This window comes from Phalangium opilio, unplaced genomic scaffold, assembly GCF_054372755.1.
Source record: "Phalangium opilio isolate 3A_F unplaced genomic scaffold, DU_Popi_V2 ptg000329l_1, whole genome shotgun sequence".
NCBI classification, from domain to species: Eukaryota; Metazoa; Arthropoda; class Arachnida; order Opiliones; family Phalangiidae; genus Phalangium; species Phalangium opilio.
In genome coordinates this window covers 3,157,385-3,169,720 of record NW_028324226.1, presented here as the reverse complement: position 1 = coordinate 3,169,720, position 12,336 = coordinate 3,157,385, and the positions used below count along the sequence as shown (strand labels likewise).

At 37.3% G+C, this 12,336-nt stretch overlaps 3 protein-coding genes and 1 long non-coding RNA gene across 6 annotated transcripts; 1 reads left to right on the top strand and 3 right to left on the bottom strand.

The window, feature by feature from the left end:
• Nucleotides 1-200: 200 nt before the first annotated feature.
• On the bottom strand, nucleotides 201-1,608 carry LOC149610328 (ATPase ASNA1 homolog). The gene has a single exon (XM_089858727.1). It carries the CDS (start codon nucleotides 1,487-1,489, stop codon nucleotides 488-490), a length of 1,002 nt encoding a protein of 333 aa, XP_089714853.1. The 5' UTR covers nucleotides 1,490-1,608; the 3' UTR covers nucleotides 201-487.
• Nucleotides 1,609-2,856: 1,248 nt separating this feature from the next.
• Alg2 (alpha-1,3/1,6-mannosyltransferase Alg2) lies at nucleotides 2,857-5,346 on the top strand. Of its 2 annotated transcripts, none has more exons than XM_089859639.1 (4): nucleotides 2,857-2,964; nucleotides 3,083-3,597; nucleotides 4,393-4,593; nucleotides 4,669-5,346. In XM_089859639.1, exons 2-4 carry the CDS (start codon nucleotides 3,105-3,107, stop codon nucleotides 5,220-5,222), a joined length of 1,248 nt encoding a protein of 415 aa, XP_089715765.1. In that variant the 5' UTR covers nucleotides 2,857-2,964; nucleotides 3,083-3,104; the 3' UTR covers nucleotides 5,223-5,346. The 2 variants fall into 2 exon arrangements, with proteins under 2 accessions (XP_089715765.1, XP_089715766.1); XM_089859640.1 differs by having other exon boundaries at nucleotides 2,937-3,015.
• On the bottom strand, nucleotides 5,238-8,407 carry LOC149610326 (WD repeat-containing protein 70). The gene is made up of 12 exons (XM_089859638.1): nucleotides 8,267-8,407; nucleotides 8,018-8,140; nucleotides 7,642-7,916; nucleotides 7,522-7,581; nucleotides 7,170-7,303; nucleotides 6,945-7,098; nucleotides 6,804-6,880; nucleotides 6,545-6,722; nucleotides 6,366-6,465; nucleotides 6,075-6,298; nucleotides 5,829-6,009; nucleotides 5,238-5,709 (listed from the first exon to the last, which is right to left on the bottom strand). The coding sequence occupies exons 1-12, from the start codon at nucleotides 8,313-8,315 to the stop codon at nucleotides 5,342-5,344; spliced, it is 1,923 nt and encodes a 640-aa protein (XP_089715764.1). The 5' UTR covers nucleotides 8,316-8,407; the 3' UTR covers nucleotides 5,238-5,341.
• A 1,912-nt stretch (nucleotides 8,408-10,319) lies between these two features.
• On the bottom strand, nucleotides 10,320-11,019 carry LOC149610325 (uncharacterized). 2 transcript variants are annotated; one of them, XR_016376571.1, is made up of 2 exons: nucleotides 10,932-11,019; nucleotides 10,320-10,867 (listed from the first exon to the last, which is right to left on the bottom strand). It is a non-coding gene; the product is annotated as an uncharacterized LOC149610325 (long non-coding RNA). The 2 variants fall into 2 exon arrangements; XR_016376572.1 differs by having other exon boundaries at nucleotides 10,320-10,847; nucleotides 10,932-11,005.
• Nucleotides 11,020-12,336: the final 1,317 nt, after the last annotated feature.

Sequence of the window (12,336 nt, the reverse complement as noted above, 5' to 3'; positions counted from 1 at the left end):
TATGTCAATGCGCGTTGCACCTTGCGCGCGCATGACCTAGCGTTGCCACCAACCAAGGACGTCAGAATTACGGATAGTACTCAAGCAAAGCCCATAAAACCCGCTTAGAAATTAACATAAAAAATATGGGGGCAAATGATTCCTGTATGTATTCTTGTTTGCATCTATTATCTTAAGTGAATAATAAAGAACAAATCATATAGCAAACGCTAAATTCAGAGTTTAATAAATCAAGGCAATATAATAATTTGTTGTTCCATAAATTACAAGATCAGTAACAGATTAAGCGTTACTCCTTCCAACAATGGTTTAGAGAAATCAAGAAAAGGCTTCGTTTGCAACATTTATAAACATTGTTGCTGTGAATTATAATTTCTTTTCGGTTAGACAAAAGATTCTTTTTAGTATTTAATATTAAATTAAACATGCCCTTTCCCTATGAAATATTTTGAGATTTGCAAGAAAAAACTATATTCGCTAAAAAGAGTTAAACCTTTTCCGCATAGGGCACTATCAAATTTTTGGAAAACTCTTTAACCTGTTCCGACCCCCTGACTTCTCTGTTCAAGAGAGGTAACTTTACAATGTGAAAATCTTCGTAAAGATCGTTAATTTGGTCCAAATATTTATCTTGGAGTCTAAAACGGGCTTCACACATGGTACAAGTTTTGTTGCCCGAATTCATAAATAGCAATTGATTGACTACAATGTTATGAGTGTCTATGCCACACTTGGTTAGCTCCTGAACCAACCGTTCTGTTTCGTACAACGACAAGAACTCTGCGATGCATATGCACACAAATGTAGTTTGATCAGGGTCCCTAAATTGTTCGTTCACTTGACGAATCACTGGCAACATTTCTTCCACTTTGGAAGTCATGGTATCGACGGATATATCCTGCAGACCCATTAAGGAAGCGATTTGCGATATAAATGGACTCAGGTGACTTTTCAATCTAAGGATTTTACCCAGGCCCTTCTCAACAACTTGCGGAAAAGACAAGAGTCTTAGCGTATGACCGGTAGGTGCAGTATCAAAAATAACCACAGAGAAATTCATGCTTTTAACCAGTTTCATGACTTCAGCGTAGCTCATTGCTTCGTCAATACCGGGAAAGGCCCCTAATATTTCCTGCATCATACTTTTACTCATTCTCATTGGGTCACTCTCTTCAAAGTACTCGTCAGGTAGTTCCGAGACCCCCAAGTTAGGATCCACTTCCATCGCGTAAAGGTTCTTAAAACCCTTGACTAAAGTAGGCACTTTCGAAAATTTTTGATCGAAAGCGTCTGAAATGTTATGCGCGGGGTCCGTGGAAATTATCAGGACCGATTCCCTAACATAAGACAGTTGGACGGCTAAACTGCAGCTACAAGTAGTCTTACCGACACCACCTTTGCCACCGACGAAGACCCATTTCAGAGATTTCTGGTCCAAGATATTCTTCAAGGAAGGTTCCAAAGGCGACATCATATCCGCTTCTGCCATTTTTATTAATTACTTGGAGATTATAGAAAAAAATTACCCGATAAGTTACTGTTATATATATTTTCGCGAGAGTACTCAAAAATCGTGACTCATACAACGGTGGTAGCCATCTTTAAAATTCAGAAATATTTGGGCTACGATCATTGGCTAGCATCGACGGAAGTTTTAAAAGTTGCAACTCACTTACAGGATGATGATTGGCTAAAATCAAGGAAATGCCGCCATGTTCCATTGACATTTTAAATGGAGTAGTTTTAAGGGATACGTTTCCTTAGAAACTCCTCATATTAAAGCTAGATATCCTAAAATATTACTCCATGGTGGCAGATTGAGACTCAACTTCACGCGTTGTCTACGCTGATCAAGGCCTGTGCGCGGCGCCGATTTCTATTTTTCGTTTGGCAATTTAAGTTTCCAAATTCTCTCACCTGAGAGCGCTATTAGCTGGACTTAAAGGGAGAGTGAAGTGGAAAACCAAGTGATTTTTTATCGATTCTTCTTCTAATTATAAGACCAGTCTGCATAGTGAAACATTCAGGAAATATCTCCGAATGATTTTAAAATTCAAATTAGGTTCCGATTTTAAGAATAATTTGAAGTATCCCCCTCCGACCACTCGCGTAACGTCCTGCCTTTTTATTAATAAAATTCTCGTGACACGCTCAGTGTCTCGCGCCACGATTGTCACATCGCGCGCAAATTTTATCAAATCTCGCGATAAATTTCATTCGACACTGAGCGTGCCACGAGAATTTTATTAATAAAAAGGCAGGACGTTACGCGATTGGTCGGAGGGGGATACATCAAATTATTCTTAAAATCGGAACCTAATTTGAATTTTAAAATCATTCGGAGATATTTCCTGAATGTTTCACCATGGATGAAACAAGGATAGCCGACTCTAGCTTTGGCTATATTGCCCGATTTTCGAAACGCGACCGTGGCGCCCCCTTTTTTTCGTACGGAAAAACTGGGGGATATTAACATTGGGGAAACTAGTCCCTTGCCCCCCGTGCATCTAATTATGTTCCGTATGAGAACTAGAGGCCGCTAGAAGCACTAGCTTCTGCAACGCTTCTGTCATGCCTCTACCGGACGTTTACGGAAACTACCGGAGTCAACTCTCCTTACTTCCTCCCTGGTTTCACTGTGCAGACTGGTCTTATAATTAGAAGAAGAATCGATAAAAAAAATCACTCGATTTTCCACTTCACCCTCCCTTTAAGAAATTTGAAATGTTAATTTTCTCGCGCTTGGAATTTGAAATGTTCATTTACTCACGCTTGGAAATTTAAATACTCATTTTCGCGCGCGTTTTGGTCCAGCTATGAATGAAAACTCGCGGTAAAATAGTTAGAAAATAAAAAGTCGCCTCCTTCGAAACTACCGCGCACAGGCCTTGATTAACGTAGGCAACGCTTCACGTAGTCTCTCGTTTGAACTAGAGTTTGTAATATTACGTCAAAGATGTCAAGGTAAGGAAGTTGCATAATTGCGAAAATTAATATATAGGTTAAATAGAAAAGGTATTTAAAATTTAAACTTAATTATTGATTAAAATTCTGCTGTAATTGTGGGTCTTATTAATTTCAGATAAAAAGCAACGGTGAACAACATGAAGATTGTATTTTTACACCCTGATTTGGGAATAGGAGGAGCGGAAAGACTTATTATTGACGCTGCAGTGGCTCTTAAATCGCAAAACCATTCAGTTCACATCATTACCAATCACCATGATGCCAATCATTGCTTTGAAGAGACGAAAAACGGGACCCTTGACGTCACTGTCGTCGGTTCGAAACTTCCCAGAAATATATTTGGGAAGTGCGCCGCATTATGCGCATACTTAAGGATGATTGTTGCAGCCTGGTTTTTAGTTTTCAAGAGTAATTTAGACCCGGACGTTGTTATTTGCGACCAAATATCCGCGTGCATTCCAATTCTCAAATGGCACCGAGCAAAAATCATATTCTACTGCCATTTCCCTGATCAGTTATTAACGAAGCGGGAGAGCATTTTCAAGAAAATTTATCGAGCTCCTTTAGATTACTTGGAAGAAAAGACCACTGGAATGGCTGACGCTGTTTTAGTAAATAGCTACTTCACTGGTAAAAAAATCCGCATTTAGTGAAGCATTCCTGCATAGCAACAAAAGTTCATAGATAAATACAAAAGTGTACTTTGTTCACTGTTCCCAGTCTTTGGATATAGACGCCATGTAAAATGAGAAGCAAACGACCTTCCTCTCAACCTCTACACGAACCAACCAATCGGAGAAGAGCATTTTTTATGTCAAAAGTTTACAGAAAATAGTAGATCCAAACGTTAATTCTACTAGAGCTAGCATTGGCTACTTTAGAGTAGTGTCAGTATGCAAACGTCATACCCTTCTATCTCTTAGCTCTGTTTCATCCCCTACTGGGTGTGTAAAGTATCCCCTCTTACAAGAGCGCGCCTAGAGGGAGGGACACAGTCTACACCCCCACTTTAACACACTAGTCTATAGAGTGGTACTGAGAAGGGAGGAGCTACGGGAACATGACGTCAATATTGGGGGTCTAAATTGTATGGCTTAAGCTGACGACTTCCAATATGGTCGCCAAAACCGAGGTAAGAGATAGGAGGGTGTGACGTCACGAGAAAATTCGTGGTAGCAGACTATATTAACTAAGCCTATTAACGCGTGTTTCCTGTGCTACAGTAGTGAAGGTAATCATACGCAGAGGGGGTCGACACTATTCTGAGAAGTAAAGGGGGGTTTCTCATATTACACAGCGCGCACATGCTTCTACGAAGTACACTTTCTGTTTTTATCTATTAACCTTTGGTAGCAAGAATGTTTCACTTCAACGGCACGTTCTTTCGAAGACAATAATAAGACACTTCAAATTTTATAATTTTAGCCGGAGTTTTTAGGAAAACATTCAAACGTCTTCAAAAAACGGAAATTCAAGTTTTATACCCCAGTTTAAACTTCTCGGCGTTTGATAAACCTCTACAGGGCGATTTTAGCCAGTTCAATCTTAGATCTGTTCGAACTGTTTTCCTTTCAATCAACAGATATGAAAGAAAGAAAAATTTGTCGTTAGCAATTCATGCCTTGAGTAAGAAATCACGACGTCAAGAAGAACTAACTCATCCTAAAACTAAAAAACTAAAAAAACTTGAACAAATTTCAGGAAAACTATTTGATTCCATCGAATACTCATTAAGAGAAGACGTACATTTAATCATAGCTGGTGGCTATGACAACAGAGTTCTTGAAAACATAGAATACGAGAAAGAACTAACGTCATTAGCAACCGCTTTGGGCATTGAAAATTACGTAACATTCTTAAGATCCCCATCAGACAACGATAAACAACTTTTACTTCATAGTTGTACAGCTGTCATTTACACTCCTGAAAACGAACATTTTGGAATTGTTCCCTTAGAAGCGATGTACATGAACCGGCCAGTAATTGCAGCTAACAGTGGCGGACCATTGGAAACTGTAGTCGATAACGAAACTGGATTTTTATGCCAACCTAATCCAGAAGATTTCTCTAAAGCCATGAGGAAATTACTTTTAGATCGTAGTTTAGCCCGTGAAATGGGCAGCGAAGGGCACAATCGTGTTAAAGCTAATTTTTCATTTGAAACCTTTGTAAAATCTTTATGTAAAATACTTCAGGATGTGGCTGGTACACCTGGAACTGAAGTTAATTTTAAAAGCCTTCCGAAAAGAAACTAAATCAAACCCCTGTAATTGCGTTTTGCGTAACAACAACTAGTTTATGATATATTTACAACAAAAAAATCTTAATTATAAATATTTATGTTACAAATTAAAAAAAGTACATTTGTACAAAATTAAACTGGCATTTTCTTCTTTTTTGACGCTGGTTCCTCTTCCTCTCCATCTTGAGGTTGGAATATGGCGTGCGGTTGAGTTTGTTTATAAGCGGGTGTAACCCAATAAGGGTTTTCCGCGGCATCTTTAGCGAATTTTAGAATTGCCTCTCTCGGGTCCACATTATCATCCACCTTCTTTTTGAGTCCCAAGTTTCGTACAATGTAAGAGGAAAGGGTATTTCCAGCGGAAGCCAATCTTCCTCCTTGACCTGGTCCAGTGACGGGTAAATCTGGTCTCCTAGATTTGACAGGATCTTTACGATCCTTTTCTTGTTGTTTTCTGATGCTACGAGGTCTGTCCTCTCGGAACATTGGAAGAGCATGAGCTGAAACGTGGTTTTAACTCCGTTAAATTGAAAATTCACTCAATGTAAAGGGCCAAGGGTTCTTAGCCTTGACTTACTTAAACAGAAACACTCATTGATTTCTAAATTTTAAAACTTACGAGTGATAATTTGCTGCGTCGCGATCATCTCAACTTCCTTCACCCTCTTCTTGGTCTTGACAACGCAGAGTTTGGCTCCCCTTTCACTAAGTTGGGGATTATAATAAACCTTGACATTGCCTGTCGATGTTCCAACAAGAATCTGGTTCAGTTTTGGATGCCATGTTGAGCGAATAGGGCTCTAATTATAAATAAAAACTATTCAGTAAATCTTAAAAAGCAAAAAGTAACGTTAAGTTACTCAACTGCTCCTGGAATTTCAATTTCATCTGTTAAATTGAAGGTGTTTTTGTCGAAGAAAACGAGCTTCCCACTTTTTTGACCCTTCTTCATTGACACACCAGTAAAAACAATTTTATCATCGGGGCTAAACATACAGTCCGTCATGGGTAAAAGGTTGAATAAGTCTTTTGCAACGTTAACGGGAGCTTTGGATTGTCTCAGATCCCAAAGTTTCATAGTATCGTCGCCTAAAATTGTTTTAGGTTAGTTTGGCCCAAAGTAAACAATCTCTAGTTGTAGTTAATAGTTCCTTACAGCTTCTGGTTGCTAATTCTTTCCCATCATATGAGAAAGCGACCGAAGAAATGTCACTTCCATTTTGATGTGCGTTTCTAATGAGTAATGATGTGCTAACCTTAAAGAACACGAACAAAAACAAGATTAAAAAATTTTCAATTTAAATTAATAAATCCATTAAATTAAAAATAGCCTACAAAATTTTTCCTGTGGTCCCACATTTGAACTGAACCATCCTGGCAACCAGCAGCAACTAAATTTCCATCCCTACTGTATCGGCAAGTTGTGGGAATGGCTCTTAAACCTCCCTGTTGACGAGGTTTGATGGTATATTTCTGACATTTTGGATCCTTCACTTTCCAAATTCGTACAGTTCTATAACAAATTTGAGTTAAATTGTCAGATAAAACCAAATTTGGCTAAAGTACTGGGGGGGGGAGGGGGGGGGTTACTAACCCGTCATTGGAACAGGTCATAAATTCTGTTTTTTCTTTAGGGTGCCAACATCCATCATTTAACATAGCTACATGACCCTGAAAGGATATTTCAAAGTTCAAAGGGCATCTTAGTAACTCTATATTATTATTATAATAATACCTTTGTTCTAGCCATATCAGTAATGTACTGATCCCCTTTGCTACATTCCGAGACTTCAAACCCGTCTCTATCCAAAACTTTGGCTTGAGAATTGCCAGCTACAACTAAGATGTGATCGCCAGTTGCTCCGTATTCCAAGTTTAATATTGGATGGCTAAAAAAGTGAAAATATAATATCAATTAATACTTGATTAACAGTGTTAAAGTCTCAAGTTATAAGTATACCAGTCACAAGGACGTAGACAACGAAAGGATTGCATTGAATTATCCATTCCAGTGAAATCCCAGAAACGAACATCAAAGTCATATCCTCCAGTGACTAATCTGGCTCCATTGGGATCCAATGCCAAGGCTGAAACCTATAATAAATAGCCATTTTATAAGCTTGCCTATTGGCGAGGGGGTAGACGCTCTGGATCTCTGAGTACACCTGAGTTCAAAAGAGTTCAGCTTTGACAGAGCATTGAGTTTAAAGCCATCGGAACTCAGAGTTGAGCTTTGACAGTACATTGAGTTCAAAGCCTGAGTTCTCAAGTGTCTACCCCCTCGCCTATTGGTTCAATCCAAGATATCTTACGTTTTTATCACCATGATGAAGTAAAACTTCATGACTGGCGGGTATAACTTTGTATCTATCCTATTTTTGAATTGAAAAAATGTATCTATTGTCCACAATCTAAAGAGTATTATTATTTACCGTTATGATTTCATCATCATCTTTGTCATCATCTTCCTCATCCTCGTCTTCTTCAGTTTCTTTATCATTACCAGTTTTTTCTTGCATTGAAGGTGGCAGCGGAGGTCCAATTTCATCATCTGAATCATCACTATCCTTTGCTTGATTAGATTGTTCTTCCTTGTCATTGCTAGTAGAAGGTGCCTCATTAGCTTCACTATTAGCACATAGTTCCTTGGCAGTTCTACGAGTTTGCTCAATCAGAGCCTCTAAATCAAATGTTCTGGCTTTTTTTCCTAATAAAATATGTTGCGTTAATAATTCAAATTTACAAGGGATAGTCACTAAACAGACAACTCCGCAACATAGACAAGGTAGGCTAGCATGCATTGCGTACCAAATCCTGAGAATCCCATCATTTTTGACATTTCAGCTATTTCTGGATCATTAACTTTTTCTTCTGGTACAACCACTGGTTCAGTGGGTTGCAAATTTTTATACAATTTTTGAAACTTTTTGGCTGAATAAATAATACACGAAAAAATTATACTTAAGTTTAATATCTTCAAACCAAGGCTTAGTGATGAAAATCGCCAATCAAGTTTCTAAAATAATGCTTAAATTTAAATTATTATGGTATAATTACCTTGCATTTTATTTCGTAGCTGCCTCATCTCTTCTAAGTCGTCTTCCATTATTGTAATTTGAAATACTAATTAGTAATTATTTAAAAAATTAAAATACAATTAACTTTCGCTTATTTTTCACTTGAATCGTCTGCTAGGGTAATCTCATCCCTGGTAATCTCTCTGAGTCTCTGCGTTCCCCCTCAAGGAATGTTTTTTCCGCCAAGCACGTATGTTCAAGGATAAGCCTATATTTATGGTTTCGAATTTCTATGTATTTTCTACGAGCCCCTGTAGAAATGTTGTTCCTGTTGCACACTAACTAAAAAGCCTACATTTAGGGTTTCGAATTTCAGTGTATTTTCTACGAGCCCCTGTAGAAATGTTGTTCCTGCTGCACACTGACTCAAAGCTTACGTTTAATTTATTTATTACTGCTGTTTGGGTTTACAAATTCCTCAGGCTAATTATTATATTCTCTTCCTGATCGAAAATTAATATTTTCCCGCGTTATATAAACAAATCTTTACTAGCTAAGGCAATTTTTGAACTATTTAAGTAAACTTCACTTTCCACTCCAGTAAAACTACTCTATGTAAAATGAAGTACCGGCTGTTGTAACCATAGACATTAGAATACTATTAATAACCTAGACACACTTATCGGAAGAGAAACACGCGCTTTTTGGATGCCGATTTTACGCTATTTACCCATTTTATATGCTATGGGGAAAAACAAGACGTTGGCCACCTAGCGGCGGACGGAGAAACTAAAAATCAAAATAATTCCAAAAAGGCGGTAAATTTATGTTGCATTTTCTGTATTTTTAAAAGAGATGGCATAAAAATAGACAAATTATATTCAGAAAGTTAGGTTTTATTAAGATAAAAAAGCATTTGCTATTTATTTCTGTTACATTTTCTGTATTTTTAAAAGAGAAGGCATAAAAATAGACAAATTATGTTCAGAAAGTTAGGTTTTATTAAGATATAAATGCATTTGCTATTTATTTATGTAAATTTCAATTAAATAAAAGCGGGAATTTGGCATATACCAGACAGGTGAAGTAGATTCATAAATAATTACACTTTGCGAGCATGAGGTTTCTTAATGTATGGTGATATACATAAAATAATTATATAATTTATTTATTTCGACTCGTACTTAGAAGCCTGAGGGCTAATTTCATATCCCAGGTATCGATATTTTACTCTTATTACTACTTTTAAAGAAAGGACTATACTGTAAATGACTCGCTACCATGAAGCTGTTGAACTTGTACCTTGTAAGTGGTATTCATATTGGATTTGTGTAATTTTTACTTGGAACAATAACTATGTGAGGCCTACCATAAACCAGAGAGGCAAGCCTGTTTGTGGTTATTTACTTGTTTTGCATTGGCACAGAAAGGCTACTTGAGACTTGTGTAGACCGAATAGTAAAAGTGAATAATACGAGAGTTAAGTTAACGGCTTACAATAAAACAGACACACACAAAAGCTGATATACGTATGTAAAATTAGTATGATAAAATAAATTGAATGATGAATTTTCTTTGGCCAAATGTTAAAGGAACAATATAAAACTTGACACAAATGTTTAGATAGAAACTAATATTGAGTACCTTTATCATCTATACTAGTATACTCTAACAATTTTTACCAATCCAGACAATTACCAAGTAGTTGTATAAACACTAGATTAAAACACTTATTTTGATAAAAATACTCGGATAATATATGTTAAATGACTAGCTGTCACGCTGCTTCGGACAAGAATCTTTGGACTCAGTCATTTAATCACAAAGAATATTCTGATAGAGTAGTGCTCATCGAGAATAATCAACTAATACTCTTAAAACAACTTTGGTAGGCCTAAATACTCTTAACTCATTCCTATAATAGGTTTATTAAAATGTAGAATTTCGGTAAATAAATCAATAAGAAAACACAACACTACTGGTAAAAAGAACAAACTTTGAAGAACGTCACAATCTGGAAAATTAAGACCAGTTTATCAAGGCTAACGATAGTGAGATTCACGCTAGAGGACAATTAGTTAATGATGACACAATTATTTCGTTTTTTTTTAATGAAAAGATTTAATGAATCCAGTTGAAAAGTGTACATAACGATTGAATAAAGAGTTTAAAAATTTAACACAAAGACACATTACATTGCAATCACGAGTCACGATCCAATATCTCCCAATAACGTCTTTATAAATCCCAGATAATTGTCTTTCTTTAACCACGAAATTGTTGTTGCCAAGAAGTAAATACCTTTAAGAATATTTAAAAAGACCAGCTTTGTTAATACTATTTGAAATGGGAATTCTGAGGGTATCGGTGTATTGGAGACGAGTAGCTCATTGATACTGATTTATCGATGTTGTCATCGGTTGATGATGTAACTACGCTCCCAGCATGATGGTATCATCTCAACGCTTTGATAAAACGAATTGATACGATTTATTTTACTTTTCGTCAACACAAAAACTACTAAAAACATTTACAACGAAATTAATAGAGAAACTCTAAGGAAAAACCTACCTTACAAATTTACCAAGTAGTTAAGCCTTTGACAAGGGCAGTAGCCCTAACTTGAAAAGAGTTGATTTTGCTTTATAATAAATTATATATTTCTCTCTCTCTCTTTAAGGAGAAAATCTATTAAAGTTGCTTACCATTTATTTTCTTTTATCTTGAACATTAATAATTTAATTTACTTGAAAAAGTAAATAATAATGCCCTACCGTATAAAGGCTAGCGCACACCTAACGTCATCGGACGGACCGCACGGATCGCACGCATCGGATAATTTTCTTCAACTGCGCACACTAAGGCCGCGTTCAGCAGAGCTCAGCGGACTCAGCGCTGAGTCAACGCTTTTAGCTGTGTCCTACTGAACGGATTTTGTTTTTGGACTTTGACGTCACGCTGCTCAGCGCTGAGCCAGCGCGGTCACCAAAGAATATAGTCGGTTTTTTGGATCGCGTGACGTAAAACGCGTAGTTCTCAGCTTTGTGAAAAAACATGGAGAAATTATTACAAATAGCTCTTGCAGATTCTGGTGGGACTACCTATTTAATTGCCGTGAAACTAGCTGATCACGCGAGAATTTTAATAGATATGTTAGTCTTTCTAATTTTAATTATTAAGTTGTTCTAATTTATCTCTATAAATAGGTTTTCATACAAGTTTTGTTAGCCTTGGTACCTTGAACGCTTTATTGCGCTACCGTCATTTTTAAAACACCGATGACTTAGAAAAAGCGTTCAGCAAGCTATGACGTCATTATGACGACAGAGCTCACCGGTAAAAGTTTCCCAAAATCCGCTGTCTTGCTTGGTGAGCTCTGCTGAACGCAGCCAAAATTCGGAGCATTCGGATTTCCGAAATTCCGAACGCGCGTATGAGCAATTGAGCATGCGCGGCGGAATACTCGGGAATTTTCAAAATGCGCAAAATTTCAAACTAGGTTTACCATAATGGCTATAGTTGTTAAATTACTAACCGGAAACACCTTTCACTTGGAATAATGTGGTAAACCTAGAAAGTTTTCCTAATCTTAAAAGAGTGCCATTTTATGTTTCATCAACACATAATTTGAGCATTCGTTAAGCGATTTTTGTCTTAGCTCCGTACGGACCATACGGATTATATGCCCCTATCGGGAATCCTCGTCGGCATTGCCGACCTCCGATACGTACGATGCGGACAGATGAGCGCGTTCTCATTTGAAACAATGGTAATAATAATAAAATCCGATGCGTGCGATACGTGCGGTCCGTCCGATGACGATAGGTGTGCGCTTGCCTTAATTAAACTGTATTTTTTTTTACACTCTCGGCATTTTTCGTTCGTGACGCTGGTGCGCATGACTTAAATAAGTTAACCAATCATATTCCAGCATTAAATTAAAAAAATATATTTTAGTTACCGCCGCCGCCGCAGAGTGTCGCATGGCCTTTTTTTCCCCATATGACGTAAAATACATAAATGCTGTGACGTCAGCAACAATCGGCCTCAATTGCGGGAATTCAACAGTGACTCTATGTATCTCTATGGTTGTAACTCCCGGGTAGCAGA

What these genes read in the sequence shown, in the direction of transcription:
- LOC149610328 (XM_089858727.1), bottom strand. Translation starts at nt 1,489, where the DNA reads ATGGCAGAAGCGGATATGATGTCGCCTTTGGAACCTTCCTTGAAGAAT.
- Alg2 (XM_089859639.1), top strand. Translation starts at nt 3,105, where the DNA reads ATGAAGATTGTATTTTTACACCCTGATTTGGGAATAGGAGGAGCGGAA. An exon ending in AGTAAATAGCTACTTCACTG is followed by an intron (nt 3,598 to 4,392) that starts GTAAAAAAATCC and finishes TTATAATTTTAG; the next exon opens with CCGGAGTTTTTAGGAAAACA. An exon ending in GTTAGCAATTCATGCCTTGA is followed by an intron (nt 4,594 to 4,668) that starts GTAAGAAATCAC and finishes AACAAATTTCAG; the next exon opens with GAAAACTATTTGATTCCATC.
- LOC149610326 (XM_089859638.1), bottom strand. Translation starts at nt 8,315, where the DNA reads ATGGAAGACGACTTAGAAGAGATGAGGCAGCTACGAAATAAAATGCAA. An exon ending in ATGACCTGTTCCAATGACGG is followed by an intron (nt 6,723 to 6,803) that starts GTTAGTAACCCC and finishes AATTTGTTATAG; the next exon opens with AACTGTACGAATTTGGAAAG. An exon ending in GGGACCACAGGAAAAATTTT is followed by an intron (nt 6,466 to 6,544) that starts GTAGGCTATTTT and finishes GTGTTCTTTAAG; the next exon opens with GTTAGCACATCATTACTCAT.